We start from the raw sequence: 23,624 nt of genomic DNA on the forward strand, positions 1-23,624 counted from the left end.
CCCGGTTACTGGTCAGCAAATGGCCAACTCGCTATCAGCATGGTAATGGCGGCCTTCCATGGCAGGGTCTTCTGAGAGACAACGCCAGCTTGGAAGTCGGCAAGTGACTTCAGCATGAAGTGGATCCTAAAAGCACAGCGAGTGGTCTGTTCTCAGCCTTAGTGCAAAGCTAGAGTCCGACAGTGCATTGGCGGCTGGGCCTGATAGATCAAGTTCCAGCCAGTGCCTGGCTAGGTTTCGATACGTGGCCAGGAAAACAATCAGAACCCCGGAAACTGGGGAGAAACCAAGCGGAGGCACGTGGGCTGGGGTGGCCAGATTGTGATTCATGAGCAAAACACGCTCCCAGGTATGTTGAGATGTGTGCTCACTGAGAGACGGCAATTATTGATCTACTCTGTAGAGTATCGTGGTCAAATCAAGGCACCCGTCATCTCGAGCATCACTTGCAGCGGGTCCATTGTAAACTCGACGACGAGTAATCTCTGGCGATCAATCCTGGCTCCATGAGATTGAGGGCTACCCTGGCCGTGCATTGTCACATTGGGCTCTAGCCATTGTGCCACCAGGAATCGGGCGATGGCACGGGGAACCCAGAACTCTGAGTCCTCAACCTTTGGAAATCATCTAAAATAGATTAAAGTCAGAGACATTCGGCTGGCAAGAAGCGGAATTGGACGAAGATGGAAAGATGAAGGTGCGAGGACCGTGGACCGAGAAATTGCTTGCGCAGAAGTGGTTAGACCAAAAGGTCCAAAACAGCGGGGTTGGCAGCCTCCAAGGCATCTCATCTCCGCCGCCAAATCATCTCCCCTCATCGGCGATAAGACCCTTTCCATGCTGTCAGGATGAAGTCACACCCTGGAGATTAATACAATGGGTCTCGCCTATTATTATCCCTGTTGTTCACATTGTATCGAGAAGAGGGGCTGGGAGTGTCCTCAAGAGTGGCCGCCTAACGTGCATTAGGGTCTGCCAGACATCATGCTAACTTACCTGGACCGCGACAGTGACTTGTCAGCTGCGATCTTCGGGTCTCGACCAGCCCAGGAACGGACAGGAACAACTTTCCTTGTCACAATGCTTGTCGGTGATTTCCTGTTTTGCCCCAGCCAAGGCACTAACTACTAAGACGGAGTCTCCCAACTCCGTGCCTTGACTCTTCCCCCAGATCCTTGTCCAGACCCTTGCTTAGAAAGGTATCGGCAACTATCGGCCAACGAGCGTCCCCGCTTCGGGACTCAGGAGAAAAGAAAGCAGGGAAGAGGCCTGGAATGATTCGAGTTTCGAAGCACCACAAGAAGCTTATGCAGAGTACAACAGAAGGTGGCTGGCCTTGACCCCTCTCGAAACAAGAAGCCGCTGCTGGGGTTATACAGTACAGGTCATTGGTCAACAACACAAAAGCAATTGCTTCTCTGCCAGCTGGGTTCGACCACCCAGATGAAGTGTCAGGTAACGCCAAAGCAGGGCCACACAGGTGTTGGGGATGGGGCAGGATATGCCTATGTGCAGGCTCAACTCAGCAGCTGCCTAGAGGAAACAATTCCTAGGCTACAGTTTCAACCAATGTTTTGTTGCTGGGGAGACTGGTAATGCCCTATGTCACTGGTGATGATTCCGGTTCAAGATGCACAAATCCCAATCTTGAGCAAACGGCCATGCCGCAAGAATCACTCTCTGCCCTTCTCTTTGTGAGAGCGAAGCGAGGTTTCTCCAATGGATGATTTCAGTGGCTGGATACACTTCCTACTGTAGAAATCCTGTTAGTGAAAGTACGAAAAGGTGGTGGCAAGTTTCCTCGAAGATCATAAAAAACTTCTGGGAGGAGAGGCAAAATAATGTATGGCCAATAGAAGGAAAATCTATAGTATAGAGTACATAATATACAGGGAAAAGGTCCAGCGGACGAATAATACATGAAGCCAACCGGCCGATGGGCCTGGTTGATGTTAGTGTGCATTTGCAGCAAAGGACTAGTTGGTGGCGGTTCTTTGTGCTGGCTCTTCGTAGTCATGATTGCGAGTCGCGGTACCAACGTCGGCACCCTCGTCGCCCTCGGGTGCAGTAGCATTCCGTTCAAATTCTTCCTCATAGTTATCGCCGTCCGCTAAATCGATTGCGGTAGCAGATTCCTCGGTACCAGACGCACCCAGCACATCCGGGTTATAGAGTTCATCCGGTGAATTGACTTGCTGGCCTGCATCCATGAACTGCTTTTGTTCGAGGACCTGCTTCTGCAAGGCAATTTGGCGGCGCAAAGAGGCATCCTTCCGAAGCTTCTTGTTCGCTGAGAATTCGGTCAATGCCCTAACCATCCTCTCCTCCACGAGTTGCTTCACATGGACTGCCAGTGTCCGATCTGTGAAGACACCTCCAAAGCGATAGCTGAGCCAGGTGTAGAGAATCACAGATCTATGCAGGGATTCCAATTCGTGCATGTAATTTTTTTCTCCAGATACCGGGTCTTCCAGGATTTCAAGCCGGACATCTTCAATGTCCAAAAGCCGGCCATTTGTGTGCTCTGCGACGCACCGAACGAAAGCCATCCCCACATCACGTCCGGTCTGTTCCCGTGCATGTATAGGCGCGGCCATGAATGTTAACTGATCTGGAAATTGCAAGCCAGGCACGGCATCAATGACCTCGGCATTCTCCAGATGCTGATCGATATCGCACATAAAAAATAGCGGGTTCGTCTGGGAAATCTCCGCCAGTCGCTTGACAACGTATTCCAGTGAGACATCCTGTGGGAAGTAGGCCGCCATTTTCTCATGAGCGGAGTCGGGAGGATGAATACCCGCAGCTTTGAGCGGTGGTGGATCAGCACCCAAGGCATTGCGGATATATGGCAAGTCAACTTCTTCTAGCGAGGTAACATAACCAACATTGGACACATCCTGCTGGCGCTTTTTATCGTCGTTGTGTTGCGCTGCTGTCCGATAGCGGCCGGCCCGTCCACCAATTTGTTTGATCTCGGAGACACCGAGCCTCGAAAGACCCGTCGGGATATTCTTCACAACAGTTTCGAATATAATACGCTTGCAGCTCCTACAAGCAGTTAGAAAAGAAAAATAAAAAGCATACAATGGGGGTATAATAAAGGAAAACCCACAAATTCAAGCCCATGCCTATGGCGTCGCTCGCCACCAAAATGTCATAATCATTATTTGGATCGTTGAAAAGGCTTGCTTGCTGAGTACGGATTTCAGCCGGCAAACCACCGTAAATGATAGCAGCCCGTCGTCCCGTTACTCTTTCAATATCGGCTTTCAAGGCGTGGATTCCAACCCGGGAGAAAGATACCACACAGTCCCCCTTCTCAAGTTTTCTCAAATCTCCCTTCAAACTCCGATCCATAGCTTTCAGGGGATTCAATCGCTCGTAGCGGTGTATCTCTAGCTTGTCCCCAGTGAGGGCTGCAAGCTCCCGGATCAAAGGGACCGCTCTTACCTCTCCACACAGGTGTAGCTCTGTTGCGCGTGCTCCCAGCAGAGCACGAGTCCAAGCCCAACCGCGCTTCGGGTCAGCTATCATCTGAATCTCGTCGATCACACCAACTTCGTATTGTTGCCCCAAGTTAACCATCTCCACGGTGTTGCTCACGACTACCGACTTTTCACCCTCGTGAATTTTGACTTCGTCCCCCGTGACAAGACTACACGGAATTCCGCTTGTGTGAAAGCGATGATAAACCTCTTGGGCAAGGAGTCTCAGAGGCCCAGCGTAGAAGCCACTTTTTGAAGCCTCCAAGCGTTTCAAGGCAGCATACGTCTTTCCGGAATTTGTGGGCCCAACATGTAGATGGATGGTCCTTTGTATAGCGCGTGCCTGGGGGTACCATTCCGCTGGGTATCGCATGTCCGCAATCTTTTGCTGCTGTTGTAGGTTTGGCTCTGAGAATTTGGTGTCGAGTTCCTGCGCGTACAGCATGTACTCCAATTCACGTTTCAGTGCCCGGGCACCAGATTTGAGGTACGTCTTTTGCATTGTGTTCTTCACCTGGATTAATGATCCTTGTTTGGCACCCGTTCCCCGGTCACTAGCTTTGCAAGCATTCAATGTGGATCGCTCGAACCGCTTCCATGTGTCTGGGTCTGGATTTGATGAAACTGACTCCTCTGCTTTCATTTCTCGAAGCAGACCTGTGACGATGGAAGGGAAATCTTCGGCCATCATCGTTTTCCTCCGTAATTTGCCGGGATACATATGCTTCTGATCGATATTGTCGGTGCCATTAGTCTATTCGAAACCAGTGTCAGCATATCTCCAAACGGAAACGACGGCGCATAAACAGTAACATACAAGTGTGTCTACCGTATTCTTCTTAGCTTTTCGTGGTTCCAGCCGCTCTGGTTTTTGGGTACGTTTCGAACGCTGAAAAGGCGAAGAAGTCGTGAACGGTCGCGAGAAAGGGCGCAAAGACGCCCGAATGACACATGAAAGGCCATGGTTGCCTCTGCTGGACCATGGCTGCATTACTCCTAGGCCGTCTTGCGAGGAGTTTGGATAAAAGGAAGCTGGTTGTCGAGGGCGCAGCACAGGGCCGAGTTTATCGGAGGCGCTCCACGCATCCGAAGTAATTCATGTACAATAATCAACGGAGGATTGAAACGCTAAGCAAATCTTCATATATTCTAAAGAACAAAAATGAGGCGGTATGCATCAGCAATAACCAAATTGGAAACTGTCGAAAAAGCCGCCAGAAGTTTGAGCGCAAACCCGAAAAGTTGCCTCCTCACCGCGTTTGGCGATACGGGAGATCGGAGTCGGAACCGCCGCCAACCGCACCAGAGCTGGTGGGGATCTCCGTTCTCTCTGGAGCCATGCTACGTTTCATAAACAGCACTCCTCCTTTACAACACCCTGTTCAATACCACCCTTCTGTTACCTCGCTCTTGCTTTTTCCACACTCTTATACTCCGCTACCTGCCGTATCCCCCCTCCAGCCTGAGACAAAGAGCTGCAACCCCTCCTGAGGGCTGCCGGCTGGCCACTATGAGCTCATTCCTCACCATCCAGCGGGAAAGTAAGTCGTGCCGCGAATTGGGCCCAGGGAGAGGCCCTCTACTCTTGGCAGGTATTAATTCTGCTTGAAACTAGTTATCCTGAACACGATTCGCTCTACGGGAGGCAACAATGTGCGATCCAGCCTCCCCCCGCCTTTCCCCTCCTTATCTATGACGGAACTGACGTTGGGCATCCGCAGTGGAAAGTCTTGGTGTTGGATGAAGCCAGTCGGGACTTGATCTACAATGCGGTTAAAGAAGATGATATCCTCAACCTGAACGTCACCAGTAAGTTCACGCTATTGGGTCATACCTACAGCTCGCATGGTCTGACGCGCTCCACCGCCAGATATCGAACAGATCGAAGAACGACGGCAGTCCAACCAGCCGATGGATGCCCTTTATATCCTGTCCGCTCTCCCGCACATCACCGATTGTGTTCTAGCCGATTTCGAGAGGAAGAGGTACAGAAAATCATACCTGGTGTGGACGTCATGTCGGTGAACCCTTATTTGCGTGTCGCGAGTTGCGCCCAATTCTCACATTACTTTCCAGTTCTCGATCCCGGGCTGCGCGCTAGGTTTGATCGATCGCAGATGGTCCAGGAACAGCTTGCGGGCTTCCAAACAATTAGCATTGACTACTTCCCAAGGGAATCGCGTCTTGTCACATTTCGCGACCCGTGGAGTTTCCCGGTTCTGTTCCATCCCGATTGCAACCATTTGATCCGACAGCACCTGGCAACGCTGGCACACAAAGTATGGCATTTCCCCATCCCGAGCGGATTGTGCGACTATTAACAGATAGTGCAGGCTGTGTCCATCTGCGCAACCTTGGGAGAATACCCCGTAATTAGATATTATCGGCCGAGAACCCCTACTCATGAAGCCAGTGTACTATGCTCGCATTTGGCGCGGTTCATACAAGAAGAGCTAGATCAATTTGCGCAGTTTAATCGAGGCTTCCCACCCCAATCTCCGAGGCCGCGCGGTGTCCTATTGGTGGTAGACCGCTCGATGGATCTATTCGCGCCTTTGATCCATGAGTTCACCTATCAGTCCATGGTTCACGATTTGCTCCCCATCAAGGAAGGGGATAAGGTTACATACAAGATGGTTTTAAACAAGGGCTCTGTGAATGAAGAAGAAAAAGAAATGGAAATCAACGACCAGGATAGGGTCTGGGTTGAGTACAGGCATATGCATATGAAGGACGTGCTAGGTAAACTAGGCGAAGACTTCGCCAAGTTTCGAGCAGCTAACCCGCAGTTTGCGGACGGGTATGTGCCCCTATTCTATCTTCCTCAACATGTCACTCACTATATTCAGCAACGACAAAGTGGATGTGGGTATGATTAAAGACATGTTAGCTGGCCTCCGAGACTTTCAAGAGGGCAGAGACGCATATACCCTCCACCTCAACATGGCAGAAGAGTGCATGAAATTTTTCCAAGAGCACAAACTGATCGAAGTTAGTTCAGTTGAACAAAGCCTCGCAACTGGCCTCGACGAGAACTATAAGAAAGCCAAGGGATTAGCATCGCAGCTTGTGCAACTATTAGATGATGACACCATCATCCACACCGATAGACTGCGACTCTTACTGTTTTACATTATATACCGCAACGGATTACTTCCCGGCGACATCCGAAAACTCATGGCTCACGCGAATCTTCGACCGCAGGACGGACAAGTGATTTCCAATCTCGAACTCCTGGGTGCGAGAGTTGACAAGCAATTGAAGGATGACAAGCCTCCTGTCCAGCCACTGTTCAATAGAAAACCTCCTGTGCAGTCCGAATTCGACGAAGGGATCCTCTCCCGGTACGACCTAAACGTTAAAATGATGTTAGAGGACGTTATTCGGGGCACGCTCGACCCATCTGTGTTCCCACCGACTCGCCCGCATGCTGATGCCGATGGCATGGCAGCACAGCAGGATGCTCTTGCACAAACATCTCTTCGAAGTGCAAAGCCTACTTGGGCACGAACACGCTCAACAGGAGAGCAGCCACGACAGCGTATCATCGTCTTCATGGCTGGAGGTGCCACATATGGGGAAGCGCGAACATGTTACGAACTATCCGAAACTTTCAAGAAGGACATCTTTTTGGCCAGTTCACACATGCTCACCCCGGGACTCTTTCTCCGCCAAGTCAGCGACTTGGGCGCAGACAGGCGGCGCCTCGACATTCCAGCTGAGCGACCAAAACCGACCGCGCCGGCGCATCTATTTGAAAAAGATCCCCCGCCACCCCAACCCGCCCCCCAGAAGAAACCAAGCCCTGCACCCCCTGCGGCCGCAATGGGAGCAATGTCTTTGGGACCGTCTCCGCCTCCCCAAAAGCCAACCATTGCGAGCTCTAAACCTCCGAAGGAACAGAAGGAGAAAAAGAAGCATCGTTTCTTCAGGTAGCATCATTCAAAGCTTTGGCGTCTGGAAGCACATTTACTGTTTATGTTTTAGCCGCGCTCCTGTGATACCATTTAGGGTTGTTTAAGCAATAAGGCGCCGCGGGATTCAATTGATATTTCTTTTGTCCTTGAGCTGATATTCACGCAGCCTTCCAACTCTATTAATCATAACTATCATAATCATATATAGTACATGGGGTATCATAAAACATCATGGCAACCAACCATAATAGTAACGCCGTGTATGGAAAGAAAGTAGAAATCAAGCCCCGCCAAGATACCTCAACACATCTTCATCCTGATAAAACATCTCTTGTAGTTTTTCTCTCTTCTTCCGTGCCTCCATATGACCCTTCCTCACCTGCTTCGCATCCAACTTTTGAACTTTGTCCTGCTTTTTCTTATCCATGGACTCCGGCGAAGGCACAGCGGCTCCAAGCCCCACCGTATCGGCCTTTAATTTCCCCTTCAAGGGCTCTCGAATTCCCTCTCTTCCAGAAGCGCCAAGGCCTAGTCGGCTATCTGGATCCCAGCCATAAGACTCTAGGTAGCGGAGTCCATGCCGAGTACGGTCAAGGTGAGAGGGCGGATGAGAATGAGCGAGACAGACTTGGTGCGCGATAGAGGATTCATGAGGTTTACGAGCTTCTGTTTCGGAGGGAGCCAGCGGGAGTTTGCAGACTTCACAGGTTGTATTTGACGTGGGCGGAGGAGGGGCGGAGTGGCTGCGGTCGTTTGTGTCGGAGCTGGGTTCCCCTGCTGTTATAGATCGCGACTCTGAGGTCGCAGCCGAGTCTGGACCCGAAGCTGAGGATGACGACTTTGGCATAACGATCGAGAGATATGTATTCGCTATACTAGCCCCCGCGTTCGACGGGGTGCTAGGCGCTGACGATGTGAGTGTTGAGAGTTCATGATTTGAGGATCGCACGAAGGGGACACGTTTGCGGGTTATGCCTGCGCCGAAGACACGCTGGTCTTCGAGTGGGAGGAAGTAGTCCTCATCTTCGTAGTTTGACATGTCTCGTGGTGTGGAGGTCGAGAGACTCGAAGCATAAATTCCTGAGGAGGGAAGTGCTGCGTCGACCGCCTATTTTTGGAGGTGGCGGGAGATCGCCCGCTATTTTGATGTTTCGCAAGCTGCAGGTCCCTTTTCTCTTCTTCACACGACATTCACTTAGTCTCTCACCAACCCCTCCAGCCGACATGCCCATCCCCATAATCACGCAGGGCATCGTCGAGGGTTTATCCTCCATCCCGTATTCGTACACCATTCTCAAGGTCTTGCCATTCATCCTCATTATTGCAGCCTTGAAGTATTACTTCGGTGGTGCGCGCAATGACTCCGAACGGGTGATGCACTCCAAGGTCGTGATGGTGACGGTATGCCAATTTCCGAGTCATTTATGTACACCCCGGCCGTTTCTAATATTCGCTAGGGAGGCACCTCTGGGATTGGAGCCAGCGTCGTCTACGAGCTCGCATCCCGCGGCGCCCAAATCATCCTCCTCACCCAACATTCCCAATCGGACATATTCCTCATCGACTATATCGAAGACCTGAGAAAGTCAACAGGAAACCAACTTATATATGCGGAGCAGGTCGACCTTTCATCTCTCCATTCCATTCGAACCTTTGCAACAAAATGGATCGATAATGTCCCGCCCCGCCGACTCGACATGCTTATCCTTTGTGCGAACACGGCGAATCCCACCCCTTCCAAGCCAAGGGTCACAATGGACGGAATAAACGAGGAATGGCAGGTCAATTACCTCGCGAACTTCCATCTACTCAGCATCCTCAGCCCAGCGCTCCGAGTTCAGCCACCCCACCGAGACGTCCGCGTGATAATGACAACGTGTTCAAGCTACATCGGAGCACCGAAACTAGATTTTTCCCAGCTGGACGAAGATACCATCCCGATCCACAAACAAACGACTAACAAGCGTACCCCCGCTTCAAAAAGGATGGCCCCCAAACAGAAACGCCAGCCTCAGAAACAAAACATCTTCAGTCTAAGCAAACTCTCCGTCATGATCTTCGCTATCTCTTTCCAAAAGCACCTCAATGCCTTCAAACGCCCCGATGGCCAACCACCCTCTGCCCGCGTGGTTCTCGTTGACCCAGGTCATTCCCGCACACCCGGAACCCGCCGCTGGCTCTCTAGCGGCTCTCTCGTGGGCCTACTCGCATATCTCGTTACTTGGCCAATATGGTGGCTTATTCTCAAGTCCCCGCAACAAGGGGCTCAAACCATCCTGTACGCAGCGATGGAGGCGAAATACGGTCGTGGAACTGGTGGGTGGATGCTGAAAGAGTGTCAGGAGGTAGACTTCGCTAGGAAGGAAGTTGAGGATGAGGAAGTTGGTAAGAAGTTGTGGGAGGCTAGTGAGAAACAGATCGAGGAGAGGGAGAAGGAGGGAGCTGTGTTGCGGGCTTTGCAGAAGAAAGTAGAGGAGGAAAATGAAAAGGCGAAGGCTCAGACCCAAGCTCAAAAGCCTGCAGCATCTGGGGCCAAAGAGCAAAAGGCTGGATCAAGAAGAAGCCGCAAGGGAAATGGAAATAAATAAATATACGATTAAGAAACGGGAATTAGATTCAGCCCGGACACAAATGGCTATTATATATACATATATGTATATATATATTCAGATTTCCGCGGCCCAAATAAAAGGATTATTAAGAAAAAAGAAAAAAGAAATTCGTTCCATTCCATCTAATCGAAAAGATCAGAGTCGCTATCCATGCGATATTCATCTATCCATCCTCTCCACTTTTGAAACCAAACTAAAGCCCATGCAATGAATGGATCCTCCAAAGGTTTTCATTCAATTCCCAAGATATCTTATTAAATAATTCCTTTTTTCCTTTCTCCCCACTTATTTCTTGAGCTGGTCCAGCAGCGTAGCGGGAGGCTGTTGCCTGTATCCCTGGGGGTTGTTCTCAGTCCAGAGCCAGAGATCCTCGCAGGCCTGCTCGAGGGTACGCTGGGCCTTCCAGCCGAGCTCCTCGTTGGCACGGGTCGGGTTGGAGGTGAGGTTGAGAACGTCACCGGCTCGGCGGGGAGCGACTTCGTAGGCGAGGTCGCGGCCGACGGCCTTGGAGAAGGCGCTGACCATCTCGTAAACGGTGCTGCCGCGGCCGGTACCAAGGTTCCAGGCGCGCACACCGGGGTTGTTGGAGCGGAGGTAGTTGAGGGCCTTGAGGTGGCCGTCTGCGAGGTCAAGAATGTGGATGTAGTCTCGGATAGCGGTTCCGTCGTGAGAGGCGTAGTCTGCGGATAGGGTTAGCTGATGAAATTTATCTGCTGGGCTTCGTTAAGGCAGTCAGGAGCTTACCATCTCCGAAGACGAGGAGCTTCTCGCGCTTGCCAGTGGCGACTTGGGCGAGCAAGGGGAGCAGGTTGTAAGGGACACCCTGGGGGTCCTCGCCCATGATACCGCTGGGGTGGGCACCAGCGGGGTTGAAGTAGCGCAGCAGAGCACCGTTCCACTTGGTGGCCTCGGCCTCGTTGCCTGCCTTGGTGGCGTTGTTGCGTTGGGCGTTGATAACGTCGGTAATGGCGAGCTCAATAGCGTACTTGGTGTTGCCGTAGGGGTTTGTAGGGCCGAGAGGGCAGACCTCGGGGATGGGGATCATGTTGGGGAAACGGGTGGCATCTCCATACACGGTAGCGGAGCTAGAGAAGACAATGTTGGTGACGTTGTGGCGGACCATGGAGCGGAGGAGGCAGATGGTGCCGTAGACGTTGACATGGTAGTAGTCAAGGGGCTTCTCGCCAGATTCGCCGACGGCCTATTGCAGAGCACAGGGTGAGCGTCGGAACGGGAAGTTTGGCTGAATACAGGAGTAGGCATACCTTCAAGGCGGCGAAGTGGATGACGCTGTCAATGTCCGGGTGGGCTTCGAAGACCTTGTCGAAGGCAGCCTCGTCGGTGACATCGAGCTGCGCAAACTCGGCCTTCTTGCCAGAGATCAACTCAATGCGGTTCAGAGCCTCAGGAGAGGAGTTGTAGAGGTTGTCAGCAACGACGACCTTGTAACCAGCCTCAAGAAGGGCGAGGGTGGTGAAGGAGCCAATGTAGCCGGTACCACTGTGAAAGAGGGGCAAACTTAGTGCCTGTCGGAGTCGTTTCAGAGATTGAGAACTTACCCGGTGACGAGAACGGATCCAGAAGGCATGATGAGGGTGTAGTTACAAGGACGAGAAGACCAGAGGAGAGAGGGATGGCAGTCAAAGAAAGACGGTGAGGACAGCGGGGATGGCGGGATATTTAAGGGGAGACCGCAATGATAATCGATGGTTTCGATGGTGGGGGGACGAGGGAAGAGTTGTCTGCCCCTCGTCAACCAACAACTATCCGCTTTCCAGGCACAGCAGCATACCTCTCCGACCAATTGGGTCGCTATCACTGATCATAAGCCACAGCTAGGTGCTCTTCTTCGACCTGAACCAACAATTGCCCCAAAATTCGATCAAGAATCGCAATGCCCGCCGGTCAAGGCGAAACCGCACCCTGATGGATCGGCACCGCAATACTGGCAGCATACGTACTCCTCTGCAATGGCACGACGATCAACACCAGATTGATTAATTTCCTGGGGCTTTTCCCCTTCGTATGAAAAAAAAGGGCATATAGAAATATCGGAGACACCTATATTGGAGCCCACTAACCCATTGAATCTTGATATAGTCCGACTGAGGGCGGTCTCTACGATCGCATAGCATGCCCTCGAATAATCGGGCTTTCGGGCCAGACGCACGGTCAATTGCAAGGAAGCCGTCCCAATAATAGCGCCGGGCTTCCAGACTCCCAGCTCTGTGGCGGGTCAAGTTCCACTTGCTGGGTGGGGCCTGGCCTGGCGTTTCCAAGTGTATGACCCGAGGGTCCAAGTCTTCTGGCACCCAGTCACACTAGACGAGAGTGATAATGCACATTGTCAGCTCTTGCTACTGGTTCATGAGGCGCGTTTTTTTCGCGCCATGTCTGGATCAGAACATGCGATGCTACTATATATAACTGACATGCGTCGGAATACAACAGCCGGTTGGTTATTATTTTCCAAGCCGGTGGATAATTACGCCTTTCAAGCACAAATTTAGTAGGCAGATTGCTCATGATAGAAGAAAAAAGAACTAGATAATGATGCTAGCTACGGCGGTACTGTGCAAACCTGGTGCAGTTGGGACTTACCCAGGCTGAAGCACATTGCAATAAGACCTTTTCGTAGAATCGCAGATCCGCTCGTTGGTACAGAGTATGGTGCGCCAAAAGTAGCCTGGAGGCCCTCCGGCTATTACTATCTTTCCCTTCTCCCCCGGCGTCCCTCCCCGACGTAGGAGTAGAAAGGAATTAGGGTTGTAAATCCCTGGAGGCACATGTTTTTGAAGAATAACAGGATTAAACCTGTACTCCGATCGTGCGCAGAGGCGCATAGTATTGGCATGGTCCAATAATCCACATTGCATATTATTACATGCACTGGGCCATATGTGGAGCGAAGAACTGACAAGGTGTGAAGTCAATCCCCATTTTGGGGGGGCACTCTTTAACCGAGAAGCTCAACATCCAAACCGATAGCTCGCATGAAGAGATTGACGTTTCCAAGCCGTTGGCTAGCCATGTCAGCAGGAAGTGTCTTGCTGTGCGTGACAGTTTCCATAACGCGGTCCCTAAGAAGCTCGTGGTTAGCAAAATGTCCCCCAACATGAATAGACAGTAAGTCGCTTACTTGACGGCGATAACCAAACGCTGTTGCTGTTCCGGACTTGCTCCAATTCCAGTAGCGGCCAAAAATTGCCAGACATACATATCATCACCAGCATTGATGGAGTTAGGGAAAATGTCGCTAAAAATAGGCTCGAGCGTATCGAATAATACGTTGAATTTCTCGACCCATTGTTGCCAATCATTCTCGCTCGCTTGTCCAGCTTCCTTGACAATTTCTGCCCTGCTTAAGAGCATAGTTAAAATTCCTAGACCGATCCGCGTCCTAGCAACAAATTGCACATGGGTCTGTGTAATGACCAGGCCAAGGAGTCCGATTATGATATTGAACGGCGCCTCGCTAACGTAACCAAGGAGGCTTGGCATAACGGCTTGGGAAAATAGATCGATGGCTTCCCTCACGGCTAGGGATGGCTGGAGCTCGCCGGGCGTAGGGTGCGCTCTCTGAACAACGTCCAGAGTGTCAAGGTGCACGACAATCATGGTGAGAATGGTGATCCGCTGTTCCTGATCGATATGACGGAATATGCGTGGAATGGCCTTCTTACCCTTGGGGTAAGAGAGGAACGCAATAAACGGATGAGGGGTGTTGGAGTTTGGTACAATAGCCTCCATGACTTTCAGGTTCTGCCACAGTTTTTGATTGAGCGAGCGGACTTTTTGACGCCACTCCATGTGTGTTTGGATTGTTTCGGGATCGTTCTCATCGGGTGGGGGAGGCATCGTGCGCTCCATGTCTTCCAATTCCATCAAAGTGCTGTAGACTCCCTCGAGGTTCGTCAAGATAGACTTGCGGTCACTCAGGCTTAGATCCGTCTGTAACTTCTTGGTAGACTTGCCGCCTTCCGAACTCTCGGGACGTTTGATGTTAAGCGAGGGCTTCGGTGCTTTAGCATTTCCGAATGAAATCTTCCCTAAGCTACCTTCGATAATGAGTTGCTTGTTCTTCGGCTTCGCTTTGGCAGCCTCCACTGCACGTTGAACCTGTTGCTGCATACGCTGCATGTGATTATCCCCACTGTGAGCGTGCTTGCGGGATCCATGGCCACCGACGCGATTGCCAGTCTGCAGCAAATAGGTCTGTGCAAAGTGGCCGAGAGGCTGATGAGGGTGTTGCCGTGGTGCGCCTCGAATTTGGCTGTACACTTGATAATAGAAGTCTTCTGCCAAAACAGCCTCGGAATCGGTGTCAGCCATGTTTCCAGCCTGTGCCACCAGTTGTTGTAGCTGGATACGGGTGATGAAATTTTTATCTTGGGGGGTCATCAGCCCGTTGCCCTTGGATAGAAGGAAGATCTTGTGATTTCGCTTTGCACGTTTCGCATCTTCCACGAGGTACGCTACGCGCTGTTCTTCCGTGAGATCCATCAACTGCTGTGGGTTGGTAATCAACGGCAACTGCGCACTTTGTCCCCGGGCATGTTGTTGCGGGGGTTGCACCGGCTGCTGCTGCGGGGCCTGTTGTGGATGCTGACCACGCAGCGGCATCGCCGGGGGTTGTGGAGGCGCGATGTGTGGCGGGGGAGCGTTAGGATTTTGAAGGATATGCATGGGGGCGCCAGGAGCATGAGCCGGATGAGGGAAAGGCTGCGGGCCCATTGCCTGTGGATGCAACAACTGCGGCGGCACACCCCTTCCATACTGAGCTGACAGATATTCAGGTGGCACATGCGAGAAACCTTCGGGAAGGTTGGGAATCTGCTGAGGCCTCTGGAGAGGAAGAGGGGGCTCGGCAATTTGCTGAGGTAGTAGCGGTATTTGATGTCCACCTGGCATCGGCGGAACACCATGGCCCCGAATTTGCGCTTCAACCTCCTCGAGACTCATCATCTTTCTTGTCTGCGACATAGCTTGAAGCTCCGGTTGTTCTGACTTGTTCGGCAGGCCCCAGACGCTGGACTTGGCCTGCAGATCCGGAATATAGCCGGGATCATTATACTTTTCATATCCTGTTCGCTTTGGCTGCTGTAACGCGCTTACGTCGGTGGTTACGGTGGTCTTGGTTTCGGTGACAGGAGCAGCGGCAGGTGCTTGAGGATTCTGCAGGTTGAAACGGACTTGTTCTTCTCCGATAACATCTGAGACTTGCGCCGTCTTCCCAAAGAAGTCGAAGTCTTTGCCGACGGGGGCGGTGTCCACCTCGCCGAAGGTATCTTGGTTGAAGGCATCCTGATCCTCGTCCAGCTGGTCTCCAAGGCCATCGTAGGTATCTTCAAAACTGAGGCTGTAGTCATCCAGAAAAGTACACATATCAGTAAAACGCCATATTTAGGTACTCATTGGCGACCAAAAAACGATCATTGGGTGGGTATCGCTTACACATTGTCGTCGTCGTTATGGTGCGCCGCTGCTTGGGCGCGGGCGACCTCAGCGAACGGGTCGGGAGTGTCGAAAATCCCCCTCTGTCCGCCCTGGGGAGCTCGGTCCCTAGGAAGGGTTGTGTCGAAGCCGAAGAACGACATATTCGACAAGGAGGTGGATGGGGAGGGGGAAAGTGGTGGGAGGATGCGGGAGATTTAGCATTCCCAATAATTGTGGTGCGGGATGAGGTCAAGTCACGATGCTTTCTGCCTGAGGCATAACTGGTACCCCAACCACGCACTCATTCAGTTTTGCCTTGTTCTGGCGCCCTGGCGCAGATGTGTATACTGAACCGTGTCGGTACATTCCATAAATGAGTTAAAATGGTTTCTAAGCGGACTATAGCAATAGATTACAATTTAGCAAGAAATATGTCACTAGGTCCAATGATGGATATCAATGCCTCAGGCACTTGCATAATATCAGGCGTACTACAGACAAAACGGTTTCAAATTCCAACAACAGCTCGATTTGATCTGCGTAGGGCGCACAAAGATATACTATAAGCGCTATATTTCCACTGGATTCGAACACACGCTGATAATTCTGGGTCCTCGAGTCTATAATGGGAAGTGTACGAACGCTATGCCGCCCCGCCAATAACGTGGCGGAACTGGCTCAGTTCCCAATGTTGCAGGCCTCAGTCGCAACCAAGCTCCTTTACATCATCGTCAACGCATTTCCCCTTTAACGAGACACCCAACAACACTCAATTGTCTCATAGGGAGCCTATAATCTCTCGCCCGAGACGCCGACCTGGGGACTTGCCTGGTCCGACACACTCAGGGCCGCGTCCGCCCGTCTTACGCTCTTCGCAATCGAACCTGTCGCGCTGGATCTCCGGGAAGGGCCGCACACATTAGCGGCTCAACGTTCCAAGAAGTCGGTATCAAATCTTGGTCGCAACCCTTTCACGAGCTACATGGGCCTGCGTTGACAACTAAGAATTCTTCGTCAAGCCTCGAGTCGCCATTCCTCGTGCTCTCATAGCACGCCGCTACCAGAATGGCGCCGACACAGGGGAAGTATACGCGGTATCTTATACTCGCTATCTTGGTTGGTTCATCCTCATACTTTTCTATAAGATGTTGTAGACTGACCTGAATCATATAGGGATTGGCCCTTTTCTTCCTCTCAAGACGTTCGCTTCCTCTCCCCGGCACAAAACATGGCTCTGGTGGCATTCACCAACCCTCAGAGCACTCCCAATCCTCTGATGAGTCTGAATCGCTAGGAGGATATACACTGAATAGACATTCGAGTAGCGAGGTACTGCGATTTGCTGCTACTCACCCTGGCGGCCGTGCGAACGCGACGTTTGTGACTCTAGCACGTAATTCGGACGTATGGGAGATCTCGCAAGCCATTCGCCAGGTGGAGGACCGTTTCAACAACAAATTTCACTATGATTGGGTCTTTTTGAATGACCAACCTTTTGACGACAATTTCATCCGCATCACAACCTCGCTGATATCCGGCACGCCCCGCTATGGCCAAATCCCACCGGAGCAATGGTCGTATCCTGACTGGATTGACCAGGATAAAGCAAGGGAAGTGCGGGAAGATATGCGTGACAAGAAAATCATATACGGTCACTTAGAAAGCTACCGACACATGTGTCGTTACGAATCGGGTTTCTTCTTCCGTCATCCTCTCCTTCAGGAATATGAGTTCTATTGGCGGGTGGAACCGGGCATAGAACTATTCTGTGACATCCCATATGACCCTTTCGTGTTTATGAAAGAGAACGACAAGAAATATAGCTTCGTAATGAGCTTATTTGAATATCCAGGCACCGTCCCAACACTTTGGGACACCGTGAAGGAGTTCATAAACGAGCATCCTGAACATGTTGCAGAAGGGAATTCGATGCAATTTTTAAGTGACGACAATGGTAAAAACTACAACATGTGTCACTTCGTAAGTGCTCACTGCCTTGGGTCCTGGGATCCATGTTCACTGCTAATGCATGTATAGTGGTCGAATTTTGAGATCGGAAGCTTGGACTGGTTGAGATCCAAGGAGTACGTTGACTACTTCGAAACCCTAGATCGGAAAGGTGGCTTCTATTATGAGAGATGGGGCGATGCACCTATTCATTCAATCGCCGCCGGGTTGTTTCTCAAGAAGGAGCAGTTGCAATTCTGGGATGAAATCGCCTACTTCCATATGCCATACACTCATTGTCCCCACGATGAACAATTGAGGATGGACCTCCGGTGTAGCTGCGATCCAGGGGGAAATTTTGACTGGAGGGACGGGTCATGTGAGTTCTCTTTGTCTTCGGTTTCTCGGCATCTTTGGTTAATGTTTCTGTACACAGGCCTGCCCCGTTACTACCTAGCTAACGGCATTCCGTTACCTGACGGTGTCAATACATACGGCTGGCTATCAACATTGGGAATGATCATTCTCCTGGCAGGCTTCATTGGCCTTTTGATCATCGCCATCAACCCCCGCGCGCGGAACCACGCCCTTCTAGGAGGACAACATTTATATAGGCAAAGCCAAACCTTCTGGGAGCGATATCAGAAAGAGAGACTCGAGTGGGAGATAGAAAGGCTAGCTCGAACGCGCTCCAACTCATAATCTCGCGAGGGCGAAAATTTGTGCTCTTCTCGACGGCTTGCAATTATCTGGAGCATCCCAATATTGGAGACATTTAGCGATATTGATATTCTAACCATGCATTTGGGCTTTGGCGCCACGGTCTACTTTCGTTTCGTTTTGTTTTTCGATATATATATTGACGAACTTATGCGCAAATATTGGTGTTACGGGGATTGAAGGCTCAGATGGCGGGTTTTATGATTGTTCATGTTAGCCACTTAGGGTCAGATTGGTGGCCTTTGTTTTATAGAACTGCACATATACTAATTATGGTATTCAAACCAAAGTGATAAAATTTCCGGTACAACCGTGTACTTTGGGTGATATGTATACAGATACAACACTTAAATATTCCAGATATAATACAATAGCGCCAATTGAGACATGAGACTCTTCCCGTAACATCAAGTCAAATAGCCATAATAAAAAACCTACTCCTTCTTGGGCTTCTTCGTGCCGTACTTCGATCTGCTATTCACTCGGCTGGCAACACCACCCTGTGCGGAAATGTGGTCAGAATCAAGCTGGAAGATAAAGGAGAATAATATGTCCCAAAACCTACCAAGTCCATAGCCCCTCTCACTAGATGGTATTTCACACCAGGACAATCCGGCGCACGACCACCGCGAACAAGAACGACACTGTGTTGCTGGACATTATGGCCTACACAGACTCGTTAGCACATACACACCAACTAATTACCAACGGCTCCCAGCCAGAGAGCGGAGGTGACAGGAAATAACATACCTTCACCAGGAATATAAGCCGTGACAACCTTTCCACTAGTCAAGCGTACCCTAGCCGTCTTTCTTTCACCGGAATTGGGCTTCTTGGGCTTCGTGATACCCGTCTTCATGCATACACCCTTCATTTGAGATCGGTTGATCAGCGCAGGGGAACGAGAGCGGCGGGCGGCCTGCGAAGTCCGGCACCCGCGGCGGACTTGGTTAAATGTTGCCTGGCGGAAAGGAGAGGTTGAGAATTGGCGAATCGCGGAGGGCTTTGCGGCGAATGCGAATGCTTGCGCCGCGGCGGATGTGCGGAGGATGGGTTGGAATCGGGGAGCTGAAGATGTAGGTTTGATGGCGGCGGCGGAGATGGTTGGCCGTTGGACGAGTGTCCGCAGGGTGCGGAGGGCCAGGGGAGAGAAGAGGGACGGCATTTTGGTATATCGAGGGCCGACTGGTGTGGTTAATCCTGCTGGATAATCGAAGGCGTCGGCTTGCTGGTGGAGATAATTTCCTACTGGTAGGTCATGTGACACCGTCGGTGAAGTTGCTGAGTTGGTCTGCCTGGGTGCCCCGAGGAGCTGGACGCGCCATTCTGGAGCTGCCTTGGCTGTCTGTCTGACTGACTTCCAAGCTGGGTACGACTTCAACTAAGCTCAATATCCACCGCCTCTCAACATCATTCCTCAACTTTCCAGGTCTTGAACGGATCATACCTTACTTTCTAAGCCTTCCGAATAAGCTATATCTGTCAACGACCGCATTTTCAGTCACAATGGTCCGTTCTCACAATCAACTCGTCCAAACCATTTAAGGGCCTATGTCCACCGTCTATCCAGACCAACCACCACTAACATCTTGAAAACAGTCTCTCCGTCTCGCCCCTCCCTCGTCACACCCATCCCAAACAACAAACACATCAACCCATCACCGCCCCAACACCCAGACCTCAAAAGGCGCTCCTTCCGCTCCCGGTCTCCCCGACACCCTCCGTGACAACATCACTCTACAAGCCCCCCGTGGTGCCCCATCCACCCAACCGTCTACAGCAACTTCCACACACCCACTAGAAGCCCGCCTCCTCGCGTGGCGTCAAACCCAAGATGCACTGAAGATGGAGGGTCTCCGCCGCACATATGGGATTGCTGAGCCTGTCCGACGTGGTATGGAGCTGAAGATTGTTCGCGACGGTACATTCCGGCCTGCTGTGCTTGGTGGGAATAAGGGCGGAAATCTGCATGAGGATATCCTTGTTCTTGGTGGAAGAGATGCGGAGGTTGGCTGGGAGGATGTTTTCCAGGGTTTGTTACTCTCTTTCCTTTCTTTCTTCGAGGATATTATAGAGGCTAACGGTTGATTTTCCCTAATTCAGGAGACGAATTCAAGGAGCCACCTGCTTTCCACGATGAGATGGAGAAGCGGCTGCGGATGGATTAGATCAGTGGGTAGTTATGAGGGGGGGTTCTTTATGGATTGTTTGTTCTGTCGATAATTGAATCATCCACGCATCTTTTCACGTCATGACACATCAATACTACACGGTACGGGATTGAAAATCATGGATTCGGTGTACATTTGTAAAAGCTGAAGCTTGCGGGTAATAGATTAGATTCGAAGTGTCCATCCTCATGCTAAACATACATCATCCTGCTGTAAACTCAGTGTTATTTACGCAGCTACAGGTACAGATGTAGATTCAATCTGTGCAGCTACTACCTAGCACATGATAATACGATCTTCAACCCGATACAATCAGTACTTACATCTGCAGGTTTCCTTACTTTAGACCGAAGTTGCTGCAAGGGCATCCATATTTGTCCGCACCTAACTAGAGCCAACTAACCAGGCTGAAAAGTTGCGACCAGAAACTCCCAAAAAGAAGCATACATTGGCCCAAAGAGATGATAGATGGACATATCAGAAGCAAAAAAGAAATGAAATGAATTGGAAAAGGAAAGCCCCAGAAAGTAGGTAGAGAAAACATGCATGAAATTGCCCTGACGATAAATCAAACAAGAACATAACACGGGATATATGATTTCAATACAAGGGAAAAGAGAAAGGAAATGAAGAAATTGAGAAAAAACATCTGGGAAATGGGGTATATAGGGCGGTACTCAGGGATGAAGGCAGTAGTGGTAGTACTGAAAACATAGTAAATGAGAATCCAGTCAAGCCAGTTCTGAGACCATGCCAAGAAAGGGATATGCGAGTAGACCGACACACTGGAAAATAAATTCGGCAAAACGCTGGAAAGGAAGGTCAAAAGCCGTAACGCCATCCAAAGTTTCAATGAATAAGCGGCCGGGGCATGACATCTCATATCAGAGCCTCGAGGCGGAACCAAGCTCGGTGTTGATAGACAGGGTAGAATCCAAATATCGGAAGAATTGGGCGGATGTGGCACAGTAGAGGCCACAGATAAGTTGGACTGGTTGGCGCACCTCTGCCGGCATGCAGAGGTGATTGGGTGAGAAATGTCCTGGAAATCGGCCCACGTTGCAGTCTGTCTATTGGTATGTGTACAGACGTCTTCGTTCTTCATTGGATAACACAGCGGCACCTTGGACTCCGTTCACTGGTGTCTCGATCGCGAGAGTACTGTGTCTTACCACCCTTGGCGTCCTCCTCGTCAACAACCTCCTGGGGTTTAACAGTCATATGCACTACATTGGGTGCGTCACTGCTGAACTTGGAGTCTATATCCTATCATTAGCATAATGTTTGGTGTAACGAAGTATGGCGTCGCATACCTGAGAGGGGAGATTTATCGTCAAGTAGCTTTCCGAACGAGATTAGGCGGATAGAGCTAGGGGATGATGGGCGGGTTTCCCAATCTTAGAGGCATTAGTTAGTTGCGCCCATATCTCATTTCGCGAATCAAACCATACCTTCCTGCCATGATCTCCAGATCAACTCCTTCAAAGTGTAAACGCTCATAGCAAACGGATCATTATTATCCACGGTGATATCTCTTTTCCGCAAGTAGTTTGCATCGATTTTGATGGGGTATCGCGTGCCCGTTATTAACAGCAGGACGATTGTCAAGGAAGGCCCGGATTCTTCCGGTTCTTTGACTGATGCATCGGATGATGGCTCGGGTGCTGTTGCCGCTACCTTTTGCTCCTCTGTTTCTGGTGATACGGTGGCTAAAGGAACTGCCTCTGTATCACTCTGTTGTGAAGGGATGGGTGCGGAGAGATCAACATTGTCTGTGGTATTCGTATTCGTGGGGCCAGTCGCTGTACTCTCCTGCGGGGCGTCTGTAGACGGGGCAGACTTGATCGCACTGTCGTCCGCTTCCACAGCTGTGCTAAACACGGGTTGTGAGGGTTCGGGGGTAGTGAATATCGATTCAGCCGCGCTTGTGGCAGGGTCTGGACCGTCCGCCTGTGCGTGATCCTTTGAAGCCATAGTCTTGTTGGTCCTCCGAGCGGGGAATTCGCAATTACAATCGAGATGAGGCGGACAAGGTAAGGAGAAGACTTGAAAACTGGCCGATGCTCCGGTGATGACTTTAGGAGAGAAGGCGTTGTTGGAGCCGGCAGCGAAACCAGTGGGCGGATGAAACAGCGATCGGATCCTCAAGCAGGGAAAGAACGCCGACCGAATGGGGGCGAGATGACCCAAATCCGGAACCGAACTATGTGAGCGCTGTTCGGCGGATGATATTCAGGGCCATGCGATCGGGGAGACTCCAGTGAAGAAGAGACCGCTCACGGGAGGTTGGCGAGATGAAGCAGAGAGGGAGAGGTCTGAGGTTGAGACAGAGACGGAGACTGAGACAGGCTGGAGAGCGAGAGCCAAAAGGGAGGAGAACCTGGAAGGTCGGGGCGAGTGGAGCTGCGCACCAATCCCGTTCGGTCGCTGGCGGTCACTGGCCTCAATTTCGGTCTCCTGCTCACGACGGGACTCTGGGTTCCAAGGTTGGTTCCGCCGGCTCTTGTTCTAGATTTATCTCGAGGTCGAGGTCAACGCTGTCTTGTTCTTGTGAAGAGGGCGAGGGCTGTGATGACTGTAATCCTGACTGCAAGTGGTGACATGCTGAGATTGGCCGCACTGCATGCAGACAGCCCGGAGACAGGTTTTATTTGCTGCTGATCGTCCTCCTACGCGGAGCCTCCAATAATAGCATGGACCTGACATGACAGCTGCTGGTTTTTTTTTTTTTGGTCCATGTGTGAACATTAGAAACTGGAGAAGACCAGACGTTTTCCTATTACTTGTGGACTATTCACGAGTGGACTAACTATCGAGTATCGACCCCCTAATCTTAGTATGTCTACCCTGAGCTATCCACCGTTCCACACATCACAAATTCGCAACAGCCTAACTAGTGATGTGGATAAGCTACTATATTAATTTTCCTGCGGTGGTGATCTATTGAATAAGGCCCTCTTCGAACTCCAGTTTCGTAGTGGATCCCGAATCTTGTATATCAAACAGGGCAGAGAACCATCAGGCCGAAGCCACATGGGCAGTGAACAGTAGTTCGAGCACTCGAACAACACCGCACTCTCGGATATTTGACGGTGCCTCTTCTCTTACCGGTCATTCATGGCTGGCTAATACAGCAGCCAGGGATTTGTACCTGTCTTCGGTAACTTACCTCGTGTTCCAATCTGACCTGCTGTAGATGCCAATCAAGGTCTGTTTCTTCCTCTTGAATATGTCAATCTGCCTGCTTAGGTTTTTGGTAATTATAAAACTCCTAGCTGACCAAATAAGCAAACATACAAGGGAGTGGGAGCTGCTTGGTTTGGGTGCTTGTAA

The 23,624-nt window shown here is 50.9% G+C and overlaps 10 protein-coding genes across 10 annotated transcripts; 4 read left to right on the top strand and 6 right to left on the bottom strand.

Moving 5' to 3' along the window:
* Window positions 1-1,976: 1,976 nt before the first annotated feature.
* SUV3 (ATP-dependent RNA helicase SUV3) lies at window positions 1,977-4,479 on the bottom strand (the record flags this gene model as incomplete). Its single annotated transcript, XM_041695956.1, has 3 exons — window positions 1,977-3,051; window positions 3,116-4,242; window positions 4,306-4,479. The coding sequence occupies 3 exons, from the start codon at window positions 4,477-4,479 to the stop codon at window positions 1,977-1,979; spliced, it is 2,376 nt and encodes a 791-aa protein (XP_041561635.1).
* Window positions 4,480-4,998: 519 nt separating this feature from the next.
* SEC1 (Sec1 family protein) lies at window positions 4,999-7,424 on the top strand (the record flags this gene model as incomplete). The annotated part of the gene is made up of 7 exons (XM_041695958.1): window positions 4,999-5,029; window positions 5,104-5,141; window positions 5,210-5,297; window positions 5,359-5,505; window positions 5,565-5,767; window positions 5,822-6,288; window positions 6,338-7,424. The coding sequence occupies 7 exons, from the start codon at window positions 4,999-5,001 to the stop codon at window positions 7,422-7,424; spliced, it is 2,061 nt and encodes a 686-aa protein (XP_041561636.1).
* Window positions 7,425-7,685: 261 nt separating this feature from the next.
* On the bottom strand, window positions 7,686-8,444 carry APUU_71021A (putative G-patch domain protein; the record flags this gene model as incomplete). Its single annotated transcript, XM_041695959.1, has 1 exon — window positions 7,686-8,444. The coding sequence occupies one exon, from the start codon at window positions 8,442-8,444 to the stop codon at window positions 7,686-7,688; it is 759 nt and encodes a 252-aa protein (XP_041561637.1).
* A 185-nt stretch (window positions 8,445-8,629) lies between these two features.
* On the top strand, window positions 8,630-9,993 carry APUU_71022S (putative oxidoreductase; the record flags this gene model as incomplete). Its single annotated transcript, XM_041695960.1, has 2 exons — window positions 8,630-8,806; window positions 8,863-9,993. 2 exons carry the CDS (start codon window positions 8,630-8,632, stop codon window positions 9,991-9,993), a joined length of 1,308 nt encoding a protein of 435 aa, XP_041561638.1.
* A 309-nt stretch (window positions 9,994-10,302) lies between these two features.
* Window positions 10,303-11,605, bottom strand: GAL10 (NAD-dependent epimerase/dehydratase family protein; the record flags this gene model as incomplete). The annotated part of the gene is made up of 4 exons (XM_041695961.1): window positions 10,303-10,697; window positions 10,762-11,218; window positions 11,283-11,517; window positions 11,577-11,605. The coding sequence occupies 4 exons, from the start codon at window positions 11,603-11,605 to the stop codon at window positions 10,303-10,305; spliced, it is 1,116 nt and encodes a 371-aa protein (XP_041561639.1).
* Window positions 11,606-12,973: 1,368 nt separating this feature from the next.
* APUU_71024A (deadenylation-dependent mRNA-decapping factor PAT1) lies at window positions 12,974-15,614 on the bottom strand (the record flags this gene model as incomplete). Its single annotated transcript, XM_041695962.1, has 3 exons — window positions 12,974-13,097; window positions 13,157-15,376; window positions 15,472-15,614. The coding sequence occupies 3 exons, from the start codon at window positions 15,612-15,614 to the stop codon at window positions 12,974-12,976; spliced, it is 2,487 nt and encodes an 828-aa protein (XP_041561640.1).
* A 904-nt stretch (window positions 15,615-16,518) lies between these two features.
* On the top strand, window positions 16,519-18,102 carry KRE2 (glycosyltransferase family 15 protein; the record flags this gene model as incomplete). The annotated part of the gene is made up of 4 exons (XM_041695963.1): window positions 16,519-16,569; window positions 16,627-17,433; window positions 17,491-17,779; window positions 17,837-18,102. The coding sequence occupies 4 exons, from the start codon at window positions 16,519-16,521 to the stop codon at window positions 18,100-18,102; spliced, it is 1,413 nt and encodes a 470-aa protein (XP_041561641.1).
* A 452-nt stretch (window positions 18,103-18,554) lies between these two features.
* APUU_71026A (mitochondrial 37S ribosomal protein uS12m) lies at window positions 18,555-19,285 on the bottom strand (the record flags this gene model as incomplete). The annotated part of the gene is made up of 3 exons (XM_041695964.1): window positions 18,555-18,620; window positions 18,686-18,786; window positions 18,871-19,285. 3 exons carry the CDS (start codon window positions 19,283-19,285, stop codon window positions 18,555-18,557), a joined length of 582 nt encoding a protein of 193 aa, XP_041561642.1.
* Window positions 19,286-19,626: 341 nt separating this feature from the next.
* Window positions 19,627-20,288, top strand: APUU_71027S (proteasome maturation protein; the record flags this gene model as incomplete). The annotated part of the gene is made up of 3 exons (XM_041695965.1): window positions 19,627-19,629; window positions 19,720-20,152; window positions 20,224-20,288. 3 exons carry the CDS (start codon window positions 19,627-19,629, stop codon window positions 20,286-20,288), a joined length of 501 nt encoding a protein of 166 aa, XP_041561643.1.
* A 1,104-nt stretch (window positions 20,289-21,392) lies between these two features.
* Window positions 21,393-22,265, bottom strand: APUU_71028A (uncharacterized protein; the record flags this gene model as incomplete). Its single annotated transcript, XM_041695966.1, has 3 exons — window positions 21,393-21,550; window positions 21,605-21,688; window positions 21,743-22,265. 3 exons carry the CDS (start codon window positions 22,263-22,265, stop codon window positions 21,393-21,395), a joined length of 765 nt encoding a protein of 254 aa, XP_041561644.1.
* Window positions 22,266-23,624: the final 1,359 nt, after the last annotated feature.

The sequence above is a fragment of the Aspergillus puulaauensis genome, chromosome 7 (genome assembly GCF_016861865.1).
Source record: "Aspergillus puulaauensis MK2 DNA, chromosome 7, nearly complete sequence".
Taxonomy (NCBI): Eukaryota; Fungi; Ascomycota; class Eurotiomycetes; order Eurotiales; family Aspergillaceae; genus Aspergillus; species Aspergillus puulaauensis.